Source organism: Neopelma chrysocephalum, unplaced genomic scaffold, assembly GCF_003984885.1.
Source record: "Neopelma chrysocephalum unplaced genomic scaffold, ASM398488v2 Primary Assembly neopelma1_23, whole genome shotgun sequence".
Classification (NCBI taxonomy): domain Eukaryota; kingdom Metazoa; phylum Chordata; class Aves; order Passeriformes; family Pipridae; genus Neopelma; species Neopelma chrysocephalum.
In genome coordinates, this window is record NW_020897691.1 from 7,382,652 (window position 1) to 7,403,300 (window position 20,649).

General features: G+C 42.0%; 1 protein-coding gene across 4 annotated transcripts in view; it reads left to right on the top strand.

Moving 5' to 3' along the window:
- The window catches only part of TRIM67 (tripartite motif containing 67), a 46,782-nt gene extending 26,951 nt beyond the window's left edge, over nucleotides 1–19,831 (top strand). For 3 of the 4 annotated variants that reach the window (XM_027685841.1, XM_027685825.1, XM_027685850.1), the window contains exons 7-10: nucleotides 989–1,127; nucleotides 2,176–2,479; nucleotides 12,097–12,259; nucleotides 13,726–19,831. In XM_027685841.1, coding sequence (XP_027541642.1) covers nucleotides 989–1,127; nucleotides 2,176–2,479; nucleotides 12,097–12,259; nucleotides 13,726–13,791 — 672 coding nt within the window. In that variant the 3' untranslated portion in view covers nucleotides 13,792–19,831. The remainder of the gene's footprint in view (nucleotides 1–988; nucleotides 1,128–2,175; nucleotides 2,480–12,096; nucleotides 12,260–13,725) is intronic. The other variant, XR_003534663.1, reaches the window with a different exon arrangement.
- Nucleotides 19,832–20,649: the final 818 nt, after the last annotated feature.

The following is a 20,649-nucleotide window of genomic DNA, read 5'->3' on the forward strand; positions in this document are numbered from 1 at the left end:
CCTTTCCTATTCATCACATACTTAATTCACTATAGGTTCATAGCAAAGAGCCCTGATCATCAGAACTATTCCTAGGCATGTACTTAAGTGTCTTAACTGAACTGAGGCCTGAGTGGCCTGCTTAGTGACAGGCTTAAGCACTTCAGGGCCTTTGCTACCATAAACCTGTGGATTTCACAGAGTCAGAGAAGTCAGAGGGGGAAAGGAATTGTGTCTTTCAACCTGCTGCCGAAACAGGATTTTTTTCCTTTTCTGTCAATTTCTATTCGGTTTTCAAAAAAACATAAGGTTTCTAGGCTTCTTTCAGTCCATAATAGCTTGTATATTTTGACTGATCCTCTTCATTGGTCTGCCTAGATGTTCCTCTTCCTGAAATATTTCACATTACACAAGTACTTGCTGTTTTATAAATCTTTGCAGATTTTTTTGATGTCTCTGTTGTCTAGTTACTGTTTTGTCATGTGATGCGTGTGATCCTAATTCTTAGGTGATCATTTTCTTCTGGCTCTCTGTTTTAAGGTTTCAAAATCATATTTTAACTCAGGCATGAGATAACCTTTCCAACAGAATAAAACTGCACTTACTTGGCTTTTTTATTTTTATATGTCCCCCTCTTTCTGTCTTACATAAATATAATAATGACCACAATGTGTCAGACACTGGGACTACTATCCAAAATAGTGGTTTGGAGTAGATATTTAGGAAAAGGGGATAAAAATCAAGATTTGTCTGTTGTCCTATATTGCTTTACCCTTCCAGCTTTGTCTTCATTTTAGTGTCTCCACTGCTAGCAATCCTTGATGTCTTCACTGCTGTGGCTGCCTGTGATATAACAGTATAATTGCCACATCCCAGGAAAAAATGAGAAGCTGTTCACTTTGGCTTATATTTATGGAAGTCTTAACATGTGACCATGAGGCACAGAGAAACAGTTACATTATGTCCCTCTTTCTCTCTCTCCCTTTTTTTTATTTTTTGGAATGTTTAGGAAGTATATGTGGGCAAGGAGACTCTCTGCACCATTGATGGCCTTCATTTCAACAGCACTTATAATGCAAGAGTCAAAGCTTTCAACTCCTCGGGAGTTGGTCCTTACAGCAAGACAGTTATTTTACAGACGTCCGATGGTGAGTTGGGTTTTTGCCAGTTTTTAAGTGAAAAGCTGCAGGTCTAAGTGGCATGACACTTGCATACCTTTACACCCACTAATGTATTTGACACTTAGGGCATGGAGATTTTGGATCATCTGAGAGAAGAGGTGAGGAACAGAGTGTGCACAGGGACTGAGCTCTCTTCCTACCACTTTTGGTGATTTTCCATTATCAGTAACACTTCAGGTTTCAAATCTTGTGATTTTTAGTTGGCTGTAAACATCTAGGATTTAACTAAGATACTTGCTTGTTTTAGCATACAGAAGTAGTTATGCAACTCGTGATACTTTTTGTTCCACTCTGTCTCCCCTTCTTCATATATCTTTGGGATTTGCCTTTTTCTTCACTACTGCTTCAATTTTCCAGCAAGGTTTGATAATACAGAGATGGGAATTCATGCTTGTTCCTCCGTAATTATACTTGACATCCATAACGACATTACAGGAAGTTCATCTTCGTTAATGATACTGTAATGAATCAAGAAGTGCATGCTATTACCACTTCCACTTCTATGCTGTGTTGCCAAAATAGGCCAGTATAAAATATTTAAACTTTAAGAGCTTTTTCTTTTTTTAACTTCTTTTAAAAGAACTTCACTTTGATAAAATAGTGAAGTCAGTCCTAACCAGCACCAGCACAGCAGATCTCTATTTCCACTAAAAGGGAGGTTGAACCAATTCACCTATGTGAGCAGTTTCCACATCATGAAGAAGTTTTTGTCTCCTCAGTGACTTCCTTGTTACTGCGTGTGAACAGAAAGTCACTGTCCTTAGCAACTTAACTTCAGGGGAACAATCATAGATGATAAAAGGCACTTCTGAGCTGAAGAACAGCTGTGTACCAACTCAGATCAGTCTTGTGTAGCTGCCTACAGTACCAAGGAAAGATTGCCTTTATTATCTTGAAGTGCAGTGGGGTTTTTAGGAAAGCAGAATCCCATCCTTCTTATTGAAGAAAAGGAGTCACCACTTGGACACAGCCCCTCCTAATATAATATCCTGCCTTTCCTTTTTCCCTTCTGCAGTGGCGTGGTTCACCTTTGACCCCTCCTCAGCTCACAGAGACATAGTGCTGTCAAATGACAACCAGACTGCCACCTGCAACAGCTACGATGACCGGGTTGTTCTTGGCACAGCAGCCTTCTCCAAGGGCGTGCATTACTGGGAACTGCATGTGGACCGGTATGACAACCATCCAGATCCGGCCTTTGGCATTGCCAGGATTAACGTTGTCAAGGACATGATGCTGGGCAAGGATGACAAGGCATGGGCCATGTACGTTGACAACAACCGCAGCTGGTTCATGCACTGCAATTCTCACACCAATCGGTAAGTGCTGCTTGCAAGCTTTTCTCATTACTGCATTTTTCATTCTTCTGCTGTACATCAGAGGCAAGTGCCTCAGCGAGCCATCTAGTCCAACTACTGGCTAAATGTAGTTATTTTATTACTTCTTAAAATCACTAGTGACAGTGATTGCACCTTAACAATCTGTGTTGGTGTTTGTTATTCTCACTGTTAGCAGTTTTTATCTCAGGTCTAGCCTAAATCCCCCCTGCTGTGATTTAATCCCATTACTGTGTGTCCCATCCACATCAGCAGATGGAAGCACAACACAATGGTATGTAGGATTTGTCTCTCATTGCTGGAGGAGCATAGGGAGAAAGGTGGTTGATTCTCTTTAGTAGGAGGAATGTTGGCTGTGGGTTTGCAAAACAATTAGGCAAAGCACAGGTGATCACCTATTCCAAATGCAAGTGTTTATTTCTAGTCCTGAAAGCTGATTAAAGGTAATGCTATGGGTCACACCTAGGCAGATCTGGGCACAAGGGATTCTCTGACAGTGAGGGCTAAGTGACAGCTTTCATTCAACTGAGCCATTGTACCGAAGAGCTTTGAGAAGCATCTCAACTACAACAAGCAACTTAGACAAAGGAGGATTTCAGAAAGCCCCCAAACCACTCTTAACACTTTCTTCCACCTCTCAGAGGCTCTGTGTTCTCTATGCAACAGAGCAGTGGGGAGACATGTTCTAGCTGAAGCTACATCCAGGGGCGGATCACATAGAGAAAATGACTGTCAGCACAGATCCTGTGTTGTGCTGACATGGCTGCATGACTTTCAGTGCTCAGGATAGTTCCTTCTGCCTAGTGCTGGCTTAGTTTCATTGAAGTGATGCCAGACTGTGTAGGGGAGACATGGCCAACTTTGCATGAAGCTCCTGAGGTATCACCAGAGCAGAACTGCACTGCTCTCTCTCTGTGTCCCATGAGAGGGGAGGCCTTAGCTGAAGGTCAGCTGAGTGCTACAGTAACTGAGATCCTTGAGAAGATCTTCTCTGAAGAGAAAATGAAAAATGGTGTATTCGTATACCTATTCTGTCACAATGATTGATGTAGGAATAGAGTGACTGACCAAGGATATGTAGCAGGTCTGTGGCAGAGCAGGAATCAATTTCGGTTTAGTTTTCTACTGACTGTCCCAGCAGGTCTTCCACACTCATTATCTCAGGTGTTGTTTCTATTACACCAAATGATTAAAAGAAAGTTTTGCAGTGATTTTTAAAACACTCAAGTGCAGGTAGCTTCTTAAAGGGATAAGTTCATGTCAACATGCACTGTATCCTAAGGTTGGTTGTAATGTCTCCTGTTGAAGTTATTTATATTCTGCAGCTTACCTGTATTTTAAGTACATATATTGCAATTCCTGGGAATTTTTGTTTGAAATATGGTTTGACTTTGCAGTTCATTACAGACAGGTGGAAGAATCTTTTAGCTAGATCAAAAGCCATCTGAAGTCAATTGGGTTGTTTTCCGTGACTCTAAAGACCTTAGATCATGTCCTACGACAAAATAGAGTAAAATAACATCAGTAAGACAAAATAGAATAAAATAACATCAGTATAATAAATATATAAAAAGTTCTCTGTCCCTTTAACATCTTGATTCGATTTAGGGCGGAAGTAATGTTAAGCTGTATTAATTTTAATGCTCTGTGGAACAGCTTATGTTTTCTGGAAAAAGGCTGGCAACCATTCTGTGTACTACTGTCCCAGAAACCTATTTTATGGATTTGGTCCTCAGCATGCTCCTCCCGGCAAGCCACACGCAACCTAAGCAAAAGCTTTTTTTCTAGGAAGCACAAACAATGGAAACACTTAGGATTTCCAATCATCCTTCTTAATCACGAGAAAAAAGTGCTTTCTGTTGATGATAATTTCCCAGTTTTTATCTGAAAAAATGCAAAGGCACATCCAAGGCATAGATAGACCCATGGAATATCTGTTCAAGTGAAGTACACTTGCAAAGGGCATGTAGTCTTATGAAATCATATGCGCTTCAATGAAATTAGGTCTAGGCATTATATTTTTAACTGTGACAGTCATCTAGGTCAGTTTTTTAACTCATTAGCTGTAATAGTCTTGTGGAAAGAGTTATTGCTGCCTAGTTGTTTTTCCCCACTGGATGCAAGTGCATGACGGCACTGTATCACGGTCCGAAGGATATTCATTGTTGACTTCTAGTCTCTTGGATGTTAGTATGATGAAAGTTACACCTTAATAATAGTTTCATGCTTCCTAAGCTTCACGAGAATAAATTAGGGCAATAAATAAATGACCATCTTCAAAAATAACCTGAGATAGAGCTTGAAAGACTGATTCATGCAACATGTCACATTTAGAGGACTTTTCTTTAGAGGACTTTCACTCACAGCATGCAAAATTGGATTTCCTTACATTCTTAAAAACTAGCATGACTTCTGTAATGCTGGAAGAGGCATGAACAGAAGACTGTAATGCTAACAAAAAGCATTACTATAGGTCTACTATAAACCTCCTAGCTGGGATAATGACACTGATGAATTATTCTTTGAGGAATTAAGGGACACTTCCAAGTCAACTGCCCTTGTCCTTATTGGGGACTTCAACTTGCCAGAAATTAACTGGGAGCATCATACAGCTGCTACAACCTGGGCCAGAAGATTCCTAGAAAACTTGGATTACAACTTTAAGGAACAGGTCCTAGGGGATCCAGCTTGGAAAGATGACCTCCTTGGTCTGCTGCTTGTCAACAGAGGGGATCTTGTGAGTGAAGTGGAGGTTGGTGGCTGTCTTGGCCACAGCAACCACAAAGTGGTCAAGTTTAGAATCTCTGTTGACAGGAGGAAAAGTGCCAACAAAACCACAGCTCTGGGCATGAGGAGAGCAGACTTCAGGCTGCTTAGGAATTAGTAAGTAAGGTCCCCTAGGAAAATGTTTTTTGCAGGGGGTGGGGTCCATCAGTGCTGGTCACTTCTTAAACATCACCTCCTAAGGGCACAGGAGGAGGTAATTCCCAAATGTCAGAAGTCAAACAAGCAAGGCAGAAGGCCGACTTGCCTCAGCAGGGATCTTCTCTTGGAAATAAGGCAAAAAATGAGGTGTATGCACAGTGGAAGCAAGGTCAAGTGACATGGGAAGGATACAGAGATGCTGTTTGCTGTTGTAGGGAGAAAATTTGTGCAGCCAAAGCTCAGCTGGAGTTTAAGCTGCCAGAAATCTGGATGACAACAAAAAGAGATTTTTCAAATACATTAATGGCAATAGGCAGTATAGGAATGTCATTGTCCCGTTACAGGATGAGGATGGTCACCTCACAAACAGGGACAGAGACAAGGCAGGGGTGTTTAATGCTTTCTTTGCCTCTGTCTTCAACACAGATAACAGACCAAGGGGGTCTTAGTGCCCTGAGCTAGAGCACCATGGCTGTGAGAATTATCAATTCCCAGTCAATCCTGAAATTATTCAGGATCTGCTGCTCAAACTGGATCCTTATAAATCTATAGGGCCTGATGGGATTCATCCCAGAATCCTCAAAGAGATGACTCATGTCATCGTAAAACCTCTCTCAATGATTTTTGACCAGTCTTGGGAATCCAGAGAGGTTCCAGCTGACTGGAAGCTGGTGAACGTTGTCCCGATTTTCAAGAAGGGCAAAAAGGAGGACCTTGGAAACTACAGGCCTGTCAGTCTCACTTCCATGCCTGGTAAAGTTATGGAGAAGATTATTCTGGGATGTATTGAAGAACACCTGGAAGACAATGCAGTCATTGGTCACAGCCAGCACAGCTCCACTAGACGAAAGACCTGCTTACAAAACTGGTTTCCTTTTATGACCTATCTGATCAAGACGAACCAGCTGACGCAACCTCTTTGGATTTCAGTAAAGCTTTTGATACTGTTTCTCACAGGATCCTTCTGGACAAAATGTCCAGCACACAGCTGGATAAACGTATCTTGCGGTAGGTGAGCAATTGGCTCATAGGTCGAGCACAGAGGGTAATAGCGAATGGGGTGACCTGTCACTAGTGGGGTTCCACAGGGCTCCATCTTGGGCCCTGTGCTCTTCAACATCTTCAGAAATGACTTGGATGCAGGACTGGAAGGGATACTAAGCAAGTTTGCAGATGATACAAAACTGGGAGGAGCTATTGACTCCCTGGAAGGCAGATAAATCCTGCAGAGAGACTTTGACAAACTGAAGAACTGGGCAATCACCAACCAGAGGAATCACCAACTGGGCAATCACCAACAAGGAAAAGTGCTGGATTCTGCACCTGGGATGGGGCAACCCTGGATGTTTGTACAGACTGGGGAGTGAGATGCTGGAAAGCAATGCCATGGAAAGGGACCTGTGGGTCCTGTTGATGGCAATGTGAACATGAGTCAGCAGTGCCCTGGCAGCCAGGAGGGCCAACCGTGTCCTTGGGGGGCATCAGGCAAAGCATCACCAGCCAGTCCAGGGAGGGGATTGTCCTGCTCTGCTCTGCACTGGTGTGGCCTCACCTTGAATATTGTGTGCAGTTTTGGGCACCACAATAATAAGATATTGAGTTACTAGAGAATGTCCAAAGGAGGGCAATGAAGATGGTGAAGGGCCTGGAGGGGAAGCTGTATGAGGAGCAGCTGACGTCAGTTGGTCTGTTCAGCCTGAAGAAGAGGAGACTGAGGGGAGACCTCATTGCAGTCACAATGTCCTTGTGAGGGGAAGAGGAGGGGCAGGCACTGATCTCTTCTCCATGGTGGCCAGTGACAGGACCCAAGGGAATGACCTAAAGTTGTGTCAGGGGAGGTTTAGGTTGGATATTAGAGAGAGGTTCTTCATGCAGAGGGTGGTTGGGCACTGGAATAGGCTCCCAGGAATCTTGACAGATTTCAAGAAGTGTTTGGACAATAGCCTCAGGCACATGGTGTGAGTCTTAGGGATGGTCCTGTGCAGGGCCAGGAGTTGGACTCAATGACCCTTATGGGTCCCTTCCAACTCATCATATTCTGTGATTCTGTGAACAACAGAGGGAATCTTTGAGAATAGGTTGAGGAAACTGGTTAAGAAAACACTTTAGGGCAGAGTTATAGGTTTGGGAGGTACTTTTTAGTCTTGTTCCTGGAAATCTGTACCTGGGAATATCATGGAACAGACCCTCTTAGAAGCTATGCTAAGGCACATGGAGTACAAGGAGGTGATTTGAGACATCCAGCATGGCTTCACCAAGGGCACGTTCTGCCTGACCAACCTAGTGGCCTTCTATGATGGAGTGACTGCAGCAGTGGACAAGGAAAGAGCTATGGGTAATGTCTATCTGGCCTTCTGTAAGGCCTTTGACATGGCTCCCCACAACATCCTTCTCTCTAAACTGGAGACATGGATTTGGTGGATGGACTGTTTGGTGGATAAGGAATCGGTTGGATGGTCACATCCAGAGGTCAACAGCTACATGTTGAGGTGGAGATTGGTGACAAGAGTTGTCCCTCAGGGGTCCATATTGGGACCATTTATATTTAATGTCTTCATCAATGTTGTAGACGGTGGGATTGAGTGCACCATCAGCAAGTTTACAGACGACACCAAGCTCAACGCTGTGGTTGACACACCTGAGGGACAAGATGCCATCCAGAGAGACCTGGTCAAGTTTGAGAAGTGGGAACCCTATGGGAACCTTGTGAGTTTCAACAAAGCCAAGTGCAGAGTCCTACATCTGAGTCACAGCAGTATGGAGGATGAAGGGATTGAGAGCAGCCCTGCCAAGAAGGACTTGAAGGATGGATGAGAGGCTGGACATGACCTGTCAGTGTGCAGTTGAAACCCAGAAGGTCAGCTGTATCCTGGGCTGCATCCAAAAAAACTGGCCAGCAGGTTGAGGGAGGTGATTCTCCCCCTCTAGTCTGCTCTTGTGAGACCTTACCTGGAGAACTGCATCCAGCTTTGTGGTCCTCAGCACAGGAAAAACATGGATCTCTTGGAATGGGTCCACAAAAATTGTCAGACAGATGAACACCTCTTCTCTGAAGAAAGGCTGAGAAATATGGGGTTGTTCAACCTGGAGAACAGAAGGCTCCCGGGAGGCCTTACTGTAGTCTTTCAATATTTAAAGGGGGCTTATAAGAAAGATGGGGACAGACTTTTTAGCAGGGCCTGTCGCGATAGGACAAGGTTTTAAACTAAAAGAGAGCAAATTCAGACTAGATAAAAGGAAAACGTTTTTTAATATGTGGATGGTGAAACACTGAATCAGGTTGCCTAGAGAGATGGTAGATTCCTCATTCCTGAAAACATTCAAGGTCAGATTGGATGGGGCTCTGAGCAGCTTGCTCTAGTTGATGTCCCTGTTCAGTGCAGGGGGGTTGCACTAGATGACATTTAAAGGTCCCTTCCAAAACAAACTATTCTATGAGAGGTGCTGTATGCCTGTTAACAAGAGGCACCGGCATGCATGGCAATAGATCCATTCCTTGGTGAAGTTCCCAAGAGCAGGAATACCAGGTGCTACTTGTGATACTCCAGCCACTACTGTGTTTATGTAAAGAAAGACGTGGAATTCACACTGAAATGTTTTACACTGAAAGACAACAGGAAGTCAAAATCTAGAATATTTGCATTTTAGTCTTAAAGCCCCCTGCAATCAGGAGAGTTTCTTCACCGATTTCAGAGATCTAAATACAAGTTTTTTCATCACACAAAAATGTTACAATTGACTGAAAAATACTGTCATTGACAATAGACAAGGTAAAATTGTTAAGTTGCTGTAAAGCTAGAGATTAAAATATTGTTAATGGAGAGTTAAACTAATTATTGAGTTTATTAAAGTGTCCATAAATTGTCAAGACTTATTTTTCAATAATAGTGAAACTACCCTTCCTAATTCCTCAAGTCAATTCATGCAGTCCTATTCGGCACATTGTCCAAGCTGTTACTGAACGCATCTTGGAGTAACAGCCTTCACTGCCACAAGCAATGGAATTTTTCATGGTAGCCAAATTCCCTTTTCTGCAGTCCAACCTTCCAGGCTTCTGCACTCAGGACTTATTGTTGCACACAGAAATCAAAATGTGCAGGACAAGTGGGATTTACTTGAAATAATGGAAGAGTGGGGCATATTTCCAGAATGGGATGATCAGTTAATGAATGCTAAGTGTTTATTGAGGAAGTGTTGTAACAAAAAAGTTCTGTGTTCCTTTTCATGGCCTGCAGATTACTGGGGTTCTATGGTCTAACTGTCATTAAGTAGCTTAAAAATGCACTACAGAAAAGCAGCAGCTTTTACACATGCTGCCACAGAAGTGTACCAGGAGAGAGCAACATCAGTTTGTCTCTTGAGCTAGCTGGCTTCTTTTATCACAGCAAAGGTATTTATTAGAAAAATTATCCGTAATCCTGTCTAAATGGTGTACAGAAGTGAGGAAATGCCTTGCATAATTTTGCTCATGAACCTTGACTCTCCCTTCTCTCCTCCTAAAGAAAGTGACCACGAAAGTAGTCCAAAAAGCACTGGAGTCCTCAAAGCCCTCTTCCCAAGGAAAGTGTGGGGTGCTCAGTAAGAGCAGCTGTTCAGCCTCAGAAAAGGTCTATCCTCCCTGGCAGCAGCATGGTGAGGAGTTCCTGCTTACCTCTGTCCCTGCTTAGTCCTGCCAGAGTCAGACTCAATGTAGGGAGATGGCAGCCAAGGAAAGAGGAAATTTACCTGCTGAATTCCTGCAAGATTTGGAGCAGCAAGGAAGGGAGAAGGTCCCCATCCCTCTGCTCTGCCCCCACCCCCGTGGCTCCTGGAGGGGCTTCAGCTGGGTACTGCCCTTGCCTAGGCTGGAATCTGCAGGCAGCATCTATCTCCTCTTCAGTGGGACTGTCCCCAGGGGCTGCAGAGGAGTCACTCAATGTCATTGTGCAGCATGCAGCTAATTAGCTCACAAGAAACAAATTAGCTTATCATATAGGAAAGAACATAATAATATCAAAAAGGCAAATTTGCCGTTTCTGTTTCTGTAAGAGAATCAATGTCATTTAAAGGGATGTCATAAAATCTATATCAAGTAGGATATAAAATGTGGGGCCCTACAATTAAAGCTGATCCTAAACAGATAAAAAAATAATGTAATCTATTTGTAAATAGCTCCAGATCATAGTATTTTTGCTTCCCACAATCTCGTAATGAGATTTATGATTGAGTTCTTTTAATAAAAACAGTCTAGATACTGAGATACTGAGGAGAGGTAAGCATCTTAACTTCTGATGGAAAATTTACTTTGTGGTTTTGGAGAAGAGCTTAAAGAGAAATCTACTAATGCTCATAGGAACAAAAAGCAAATCAAAAGAACCTCAAAATGGTGAAGTTTGAAATCCAACACATCTCAAAGCCAATCTGTGATTCATAGCTATAGTATTACTATTTGAAGAGCTTTAAACGGAGAAATCAGAATAGTATTACCTTCAGAGGAAATGTCGCGTGCCACGTTTAGTCTAAGGGAATACAGTTTATGACACCTAGTGGACAAGAGGAAAATTTCTTACCCTGCACTATATTCTTCCTAATCCTATTCTGATCCCTACCCCCACTATTTTTTTAATGTTTTGCCGACCTATTGTGATAAATTTTATGTTAAAATCGCATTAATCTTGTGAATGTTGTGTGCCTGAGGCAAGTGCATGGGACAACAGACAGCTGCTTCCTTTCCCCCTGCAAATTACTTGAAATCTGATTTACCCCGAACAAATTGTGTCAGGCGGTAAATCCATCGCAGAGCCCCATGATATTAGCAGAGTAGCAGTGCCTGTGGCCAATCTGCATATCTAGTAGATATTTTTGCTCTGTGTTCTTTAAAGTAATACTGGGTTTGACTAACCCCCAAGTCAAAGTGCATTAATGTCAAATCACTCAAGCATGTAATGTCTGGCTGAGTCTGTCCTGGCAAGCTCTGATACTACAGTAGATTTCAGCAGCTGCTCCTGACACAACCAATTATCACTGGCATTAATAACCATGCCTGCACACTTGAAACAGCTCTCAACTTTCCCACTTTTAACAGTCTGATAGCTGAGCACCTTGTCTCTCTGGGAACTACACTTATTTGTAACCATCCCCACCTTCCCTTCCTCCACAAAATCACTGTCTGTTATAACTGTGCTGGCTCTCTGGACTCTGAAAATCTGGGTCTCCTTGGAGCACGCCAAGGTGAGTGGTTGAAGTCTGGGTCTTGAGCTGTTAGCAGGCATAATGATTAGAAATGAACACCTAGGAAACCAGCTTCCTGCTTTTCATTTCCTGCTGTGTATCACTGCACTATAGCAGGGATATCTCTGAAGTGCTGTGTCTCCAGGACTACTGTCCCTACTGGCTCACTTCCCCATATCTCAGCTGAGTGGATCCGTTAGCTCTGGACCCCATTTTCAACTCTTAAATTGCAGTTGCAGGAGAAATGGATCTAATTTCTCTTTAGGATCCACCCATTAAGTTCCCATGAATGTGGTACATATGTTCCAGGTGAAGGTGTGGATCAGTCATTGCCAAATGCCACAGGGATAATCATTTCACTATGCTGCCCCACTCTCCCTTTGCTTAGTAAGACTTGTCCTAGGGAGCACAACAGCAATGTGGACCTCTGCCTTCACCAACAGTGTGGTTCCTTTGTACCTTAGGACTGAAGGAGGAGTTTCTAAAGGTGCCACTGTTGGCGTTCTCCTGGATCTGAACAAGCACAACCTAACCTTTTACATAAATGGGCAGCAGCAAGGACCTCCAGCATTTGAAAACATCGAGGGCGTCTTCATGCCTGCATTGAGCCTCAATCGAAATGTCCAGGTAAGTCTTCTGCAGTCCAGTCCCACTTACCCTTTTCACCTAAAGAAGAATGTATGCTGCCAGCATATCAGCTGCTGGAGCTGACAACGCCATCTGTAGGTAGTCAGTATGGATAGGGGCTCTTTCCTTCTCAGACTTACACCTAGGCTACTACTACTTTTTGGACTGCATTTGACCTTCTGCCTTGCCTGACCAATGCAAGGAGTAGTGCTATAAAACCAAGTAAAAGTATCTGCACACTACTCCACTAATTCCTGCTCTTATTTTCCTGCAACAATCTGCTTGGAAAGTAGCATCACTAATATTTCCTCTGCCAGTTTGACTAAAAAACGTGTATCCTAATTCCTTTTAGATCTTATCTTTAGAGATAATTAACATTGGCAAAGGACTGAAACAGGAGCAGCAGAGCAGTGAGAAGAGCAAAGGCAACATAGGTCAGAGAATTAGTGCAGAGAAGACCAAGTCTGCACATAATTCCTGCTCTCTGTTCACAGGAGGTTTTCCTCTTGGAGGAACTATCTTTAAATATAATGCATTTTTACTTCAAGACCACTGCATACGGCTAGAAATGGGGTGTGGTATAAGGGAGAACCTATGGAAACATCCAGGAGCCTGAAGACTGAAGGAGGTCAGCTTAGGTCAGGCAGGACCAATGCAGCCAGGGTGGAACACTCATCATTTAAAGCACTCAAACTGAAATCAGAAACCTCACATGACCTTGTTAGTACATGAACTTTCAGCATTTTTTACTGGTGGCATCCAAATCTTTCAAGAAACTTTCTGAGCTTTATTTAATTTGATGCACCAACGTGGATGACAGGGGCACTTCTCTAGGCACCTCACCTCACAGATTTTTCTCACAGTCTATCTTCAGTTTTAGCTACTACATCCTTTAAGTACCTGGCTTACATTTCTTACCACAACTGAATTAAGGCAGAGCATGGCTGACGAGAGGGCAGGGGTAAACTCTGAAACTAAGCTTGTGTTTGCTGTTGAATGGTGCTCTGGTCCATCTGTGTGGAAACTCTGACCTTGTAGATATGTCGAGTAATCGAAGGAGCACTAAAATGTCCTGTGCTCTGTTCTGCCAGGACAGAAAAGATAAAAAGATTTTCTTATATTTAGTACATGAGCTCCACTGTGTGATCTCTGTCCTGAAGCACTTGAAGTCCCTCTCACACCTTGTGTCTAGCAAGCAGCACTGCTGGAGACCTATAACGGGTAGCTAGATTTGGGAAAAGATGCAGACACCTGGCTTCTATGTCCCAAAGTGTTCAGGAGGGAAGGGGGAGGAGACTTGTTTATTTCAGGGGCTGGATATCATTTGCATTAATATTCTTGACTTAAACTTGGCCCTGAAGTCCCATAGCTCTTCCCCTTTCATTTATCTGCACTTTGCCTTCATGAATGCTCTCTGCTGAGCATGTCCCACTTTGAATCTACATTCTTTTTATTTCTTTGTGCAGGTGACTCTGCACACAGGATTGGAGGTGCCACAATGTGTAAAACAGACCAAGCTGCCCAACAACTAATGAAGCCCCTGCCTGACACTGTGTTGGACTCTCTAAGATTTCTTAGTGTGTTTTGGCACTTCTCAGTAAGTCAGTAAAAAAGCATTCTTTTCCTTGACTTAAAACACTGTGCGGCGTGTTGCTCACCAAATAATCAGCTGGTTACAACTAGACCACTCCCTTTTTTAATTTAACAGCCATAGCAAGCACATCCGCTGAACTGGCACTCAACTGAAGATATGTACCTGAACATATCTACAATGCATTGGACACATATGTATACTCGTGCACACACACGCAAACACACAAAAAAAAGTTAAATGAGTGTATTTTCCCTCTCATGGCTGGATTTATGCTTAAATATTAGTGATGCTGGAAAAAATGGGTAAGACTGAGGGGCAATGGATGTTGGAGCAATTTACCAGTAGGTGAACTGGATTCCCTTGCCACCTGAAGTCCTTAAGTCAAGAAAGCATGTGTTTTGACAGCTGAAGTGGAGGCTGTATGCTCAAGAATTTCTGGTTGTCAATTATATTCAGGGGCTCAAATGACCATTAATTATTCCTTCTGGCTCTAGACTGCAGTAAGCTATGGGATAATGTCCCTCTTGAAGTCTGTGGCAGAACTTACCTCATTATCTGTGACAAGAATAAGATTGGTTTCCAAACACTGCCATGAAATAGTTGTGCTCATTTTAGCTAACATCATGATACATGCAGAAATCAGATACAAAAAGTAGAGAGAAAAACATCCTTGATAACATTTTAGTGTTTGTTATTTAGGTGATTGTGGAGAGTATCACATCCAGCAGATTTGACTGTGGTTATCAGCACAACTCTTGAAAAACAATGCAGGGGAGATTCCTTTCAACTGAATTGATAAGAAATTTATTTAAATATGGCACATGCAAAGTCTCCCATGTTGAAAAATGCTGCTTTCCAGCCTTGATCCTGATAAGCCCTAGGCAGCTGTAGTTCCAATGTAGCTTTGAGGTCAGAAGCCTTAATTTTCTATTAGATTACTGTGAGCTAATTAATGTCTTGATCCTAATAAAGCACTTGAGAGAGATTCCTAGCATTAATGCAAAACCTGTCCCTAAGAATTTTTTTGGATTGGGACATAAATCTTTTGCAAGACTTACCTGTGCCTGGCATCTCCCATAAAAACAAGCAGTCATTTCAGGTGCTGCCCATGACAACTGGAGTCTGTGACAACTAGAGATGGTCAACTTTTCCCACAGCCATGGCACTGTCACCTGCCTGCAGTTGTCAGAAAATACACTGATTTGCCTGCGTGCTTTTTCTGAACCCAGTTAACTTATGCAAGTGTGTGTGTGTATAATGGCAATGCGTGAGGACAAGATGCAGCAGATTGGGTGAGCTCATGATATCTTGGACTCTGTCACTGTATCCTGTGTAAATGTGGTGCTATCAAACAAGAGAAACATAAACTCTTAAATCCCATCCATGTTCTATTTCCTTTTTTTAAATCCTGCTGCTTATACAAATTTTCCTTTTCAAGTATACATATACGCACACACACATTGTTATCAGGCATATAATTATCAAACCTGAAAACAAATATTCTAACCAAAATCCAGCTTACTGCCTTGCATTAAAGCACAGCCACAGGACAAATGGCCCAGGCATGCCCTTGGGCAGCCTGCCAGCCCCCAGGCATGCTGCTGCAGGTCCACTTCTGGTCCCTGTATGGAGCACATCACTCAGGTAGTGCTGAGTGATGGCAATGCTTCCCTGTGGCAGAGCACAGGGTCATCCCACTTCAAAGCCATTCTGGGAAGGAAAAGGTAGCCCAGAACTGAACAGTCCTGGGCTTTTGCACAGACAAAAAACAGTCTGCCATTCTGTTGCCTGTAACCAACCAAGCACCCTGTAGCCCACCTCTCCTGCAGAACAGCAGGGCACCTTCAGCAATGTCAAGACTGAAACAGTAAAACCAACTATGGAAAAGAATAACATATGCTTTTAAGTGAGAAAGCAGCAGTACTTTCTTCAAAGTCTGGAATGGATTGTATTAGTAAACTTGTAGAGAATGGAATAACTGTACTATGCTGGTCTTGGTTTTGTAAAGAATATCAGAGACCAACTGTGTTATAATCTTCAGTTTCATTCAATACCATATGAACTCATGGAATATTTTCTAATTAGCAGGTCTGTTTTAACCTACCTCAGCTAGAACACTACCAGACCCTGAATTTCCTCTTGAGTGTGCTCTTCTATGAACGTAACAGTTGTAATCATAGTGTTGGCTTTGAGTATTGCCAGTCAGAGTAGTGTATGGGAATATTGTACATAAATTGCACATAGTTTTTTATATTGGGAAACATCCTGTGATAATTTGAATATGGAAGGCACTTCACCTTCACTTGTATTAAAAGCAAGAGGGCATTGTTTGTTTTGGGACTGAACCTTTGTCTTTACTCCCAACTTCTGTAAAGGAAACTCACATGAATTTACATCTTTCCAATCTTCAACCACTGCTAGACGTTTAAAATTAATTCCGAATGGGTTTTAGAAGTGTTTTCAGTACTCGGTTTTGGTTTTCATAGTTGCTTTGGTATCGGTTCCTGGTGTATTATACCTTGGGGAGAACACACTGAGTGACATGTTATTAATTTCTAATGAAAATACAGACAATAGGTAGGACATGCTTCAGAGCAGTAGAGAAGCTCTTTTTTTACCCTCTATGCATTTGAACATCGTAAAAGTAGGGAACAGATTAGCTACCATTATAGTCTCCTTTTAACCTAGAAGAAATGCAAATAAAATAAAAGGAATACAGTTACAGTAGGCTACCTGCATTAGTAAGACTAATTTACCCTAGGCCAAAAACTAAACAAAGTGTTTGTGTGTGTTGGTTGTGTACACATTCAAGGACTTACCTTTGGCATGGCCCGTAGCAATAAACCAATTACCCTCATAGAGTGTACTTTTGTGACTTCAGCTGCATACATTTTCATAGTTTGATTAACAGAAATAATGCTTAAGTAGTTAAAATTACTCTAGGAAACTAATTATTCCACATATGAATATTTATGCAGAGTATCTGAATGGCAGTGGTCACTTGATAATAGGTAGAACAGAATTTTCCCTTTGCAGAACAGCATCAGTTGGGGAGAAGTGGGACAGTCCTATTGCTCTGCTCAGGCTAGAGTTAGTTTCTTTCTTTGCAGGTAACTTCCCCAAGGTCCATCTCATTATAAACCCAGCAAGTTTGCACGTTCTTCATCTACAGTATCCCTTATGCCAGTTTTTGTTTCCTCCAAATCCTTTCTTTAGGAGGGAGTCAGCTTTTAGTCCCTGCAGAAACTGTGTTGCTGACTGTCCAGGGAGAACCCAGAGGGCTGAAGGGCAGCATAGATTTCCAAGGGAACCAGTTGGGATGCTCTTGCTTCCTTTTCATTCCTCAGAGTATCTCTGCATCTCTCTGGGACTCCAAGCTCTTCTGGCACCTAGACATACACAAAGCTGCCTCTCATGGGACTCTTTGGCTCCCAGAGGCCAGGCTGCTCCTTACAAGCAGGAGAGCAAAGCCTTTTGCACCGGGATGAATCCCATCCACTATAGTACAGAGCCCACACAGGGTAGCTGTAAATTGACTTAATGTTTTAAAAAAACCACCAAAACACAAACAAGCCCTCCCCTAATAAATATAACAAAGCTTGTCTTCTGCATACACAAATTTGGAAGCTCTGAAAAGCTGCAAAATAAATAGAGCAGGTAAACTTTCTGTTCTGCAGAGCAACAAAGGACTCTCAGTTTTCACCTGCCCCTGTGAACCCCAACCTTAGCCTTTGTGAGCTTGCTTCCTGGCTCTTTCCTCTGCAAATTTCCATCAACTTCAGTGGGAACAAACAGAAGTAGTGTGCCAGCACTCTCAGACTTCCCAAGGCATGCAATGCTACAAAATTTCCACTCCCTTCTTTTCCCTCATCAACTCAAAAGGAGCTCACAAGAAGTTCTCTTACTAAGACTTAATGTCAATATAAGCACAGATGTAGCTGACAATCCCTTGTTCCTTCTGCTGTGGAAAGGTATGTGCTATAAATAAATTTGTATGTCAGTGAGGACAGTAGCATACTGTGATGTATCATGAATTTGGAAAGCAATTTGGCTTCTAAAAACATAGAAAAAGATAGGCAGACAGCACTGTCACCTCCTATGTTGCCTATGCACTTCAGATACATAGAAGAAAATATATTGGACTGAACAAAATAAATAAAATAAGCATGAGCTTACATATATCAGAGTTTAAGAGGAAAAGTATTAAATGTAATTTATTATATGCATAATGTTCCATCATGTTGTAAATATTGCCATAATAGTGTATTGTTGTAGTTTGTTCTTGGCTGGTGATAGAGTTCTGTGGTAGTGCTGTGCAAGTTGAGTTTTGTTTTTTTTTTTCCTCAAAGTATAATTAGCAAAGGTAGCAGAGAGCACCTAATACGCTGTTGTTCTGGAGCAAGATGCAGCTTTTTTTTCTTTCTTTCTTACATGATAATATTTCTTAAACAAGGTAAGAGAGATGAGATCAAGGCTTAGCTGTCACTACCATTGTATGAAAAACACCATGTTTGCAACTGCCAACAAGAGGTAGTGCATTTTTGGACCATAATTCGGATTACCCACTCATGTGAGAAGGGACCCAAAATTCCACAACCTGGTGACAGCAGCTTTCTAGTGCCATCTAGTATGTCCTTTGCTCACAAACAGAAAGGTGAGTTAGGAGAGCTGTTAGACCTTATCTCAGGCCTTACCAGCTTCGCAGCATTCTGCTTAAATAGCAAAATCAAGAATTCAACTTTGAACCAGGGAAGATAATACGAAAGCATCGAGCATCTTGGCTAGATCAATTTTGTAAGGGAGATTACAGTTTTAGATCAACCATGTAGCAAATGTAAAGGGCACTTGTCACTGAAAATTACCAGGCAAAGATGGAGTCTTTTTTTGTTGTTGTTTATTAATAAAAAAGTGAGCTGCTTCTAGCTTTTACTGACAACATTTCTGGTGATTCCTCTGCCCAGCTCTACTGAACGCTGCACACACACAGTCAGGTGGAGCAGCAGCCTGAAGCACAAATTCACCATAAATCAGATGCACTTGGTCTTCTGAGGTGCAGGAGCCCATATACAAACCTCAGAGACTGAATGTGTAGGGCTCCTGCATCTTTGCACAATACAGGAGATAGACCTGTGTTCCACTGACAGAGACACTCAGCAGCATTTTCCCCTTCTGTTAAATGACCTTTTTTTACATTTGTTACTGCAAACAGTTCCAAGTAGAATTAATTACAAAATTATTTTTTATGCTAATTGGAGGGTTTCTAACATATTCTTATGAAGCAGTAGGTAGAAATATTCCCAGATCCTGATTGCATTCCATCATCCTCCACCTCCCTTAAATGTTGTCAATAAAAACACTAACCTTTCCAGGTAGCATGGTGAGAAGACATTATGTGATGAATATTAAAAATAAATGCATGAGGTAAACCTGCTGTTATTTCTGATTGTCATATGAAGCATGAATAACACTAATTTAAATGTTGGCAACCAAAAAAGTGCAAAGGAATAAGATAATGGTGTTCACTTCTGGTTAAATGAAAGACAAGAAGTTGTTTCTGTATTTTCTTAACTACAACACTTTTTTTTGTTACTGTCATTTCCCATAGCTTATCTTAATTTGGAGCTGGTGAAATATACATCTCTGCTATATGTGTCTATCACCAGATCAAAAGGAAAATACTAACTTTTTATAATTTTGTAGCAAATGTTTGTATTTTTTGAATTAGAAACAAACTGCTTTTTGTCTTTTGGTCCAACTAAAACTTTGTGTATTATTATTATTATTCCCCTTTTGGAAAACCTGATGTATAAGTTTATGCTGTTTTACAGTTTCTAAATAAATTCTTATAACATTGCCAACAAATTCAGCATAGTACTGTATTTATTATCCCTGATTATTATAAAAAATATTATGCCATAATGTAAATGAGGCACTCGCAGAACGCATGCCTAACTCTAACTGTCCGTACCTGCTTTGTTACCACAATCAAGAATAATCCAGTAGTTGGAGAAACCCAAGAGTCCTCCCTCAGAGCAACCACCTGTGCCTTAACTTCAGACATACCCTGGATTCAGTGGCATGAAACACCTCTCTTTCCCAGTACCACTCCATTAGCTCTGGCTCACATTGGTTATAGGGGATCTATTATTTAGTTGCATCCCATCTAAGACACTTTGGGTGATTTCCCAAACTCCAGAAATTTCTGACACTGGAGTAAGCAGAGCCTGGAAAGAACTGTGACACCACTAGGATCCAACTGGAAAGCCCTTTGGGTAAAAGTCAAAATGGGCAGAAAGCTTGTCAGGGCAGGGGAGACGAAAACTTTGTGAGATGGTTTAAAATGACCTGTCATCTTGGAGCTGCACACCTCTATCAGGCTGACGGCTCGTGAGAGACTGAGCAATGCTATAGAGGCAGCACACAGCCCCTGCAAAGAAACAGTCATTGAGGCCACACAACCTTCACAGAAGTCTGCTAAAAAAGCAGAATAAAGCATGGTGATAACACTGACAGCAGCACCAGGGTAAGAAACAGGAACTCAGCCAAAACAATCAGGAGTAACTACAGACAACAGTGTGGAGACACCATCTATCACACGTTTTCTTTTTTTCTCCTGCAAGAGACAACAACCTGGCATCAGCACCTTTATGGAAAGGGGTTTGACTGGGAGAAAAGATAATCACAATGGCTTTAGCATATAGGGAAACAGGGAATAAAGATAACAGTTGTAGGAAAAGGCATGCAAGAGAAAGCAGATAAGGAAAAATCCTTCTGTTCTTCCTTTATACTTCATTCC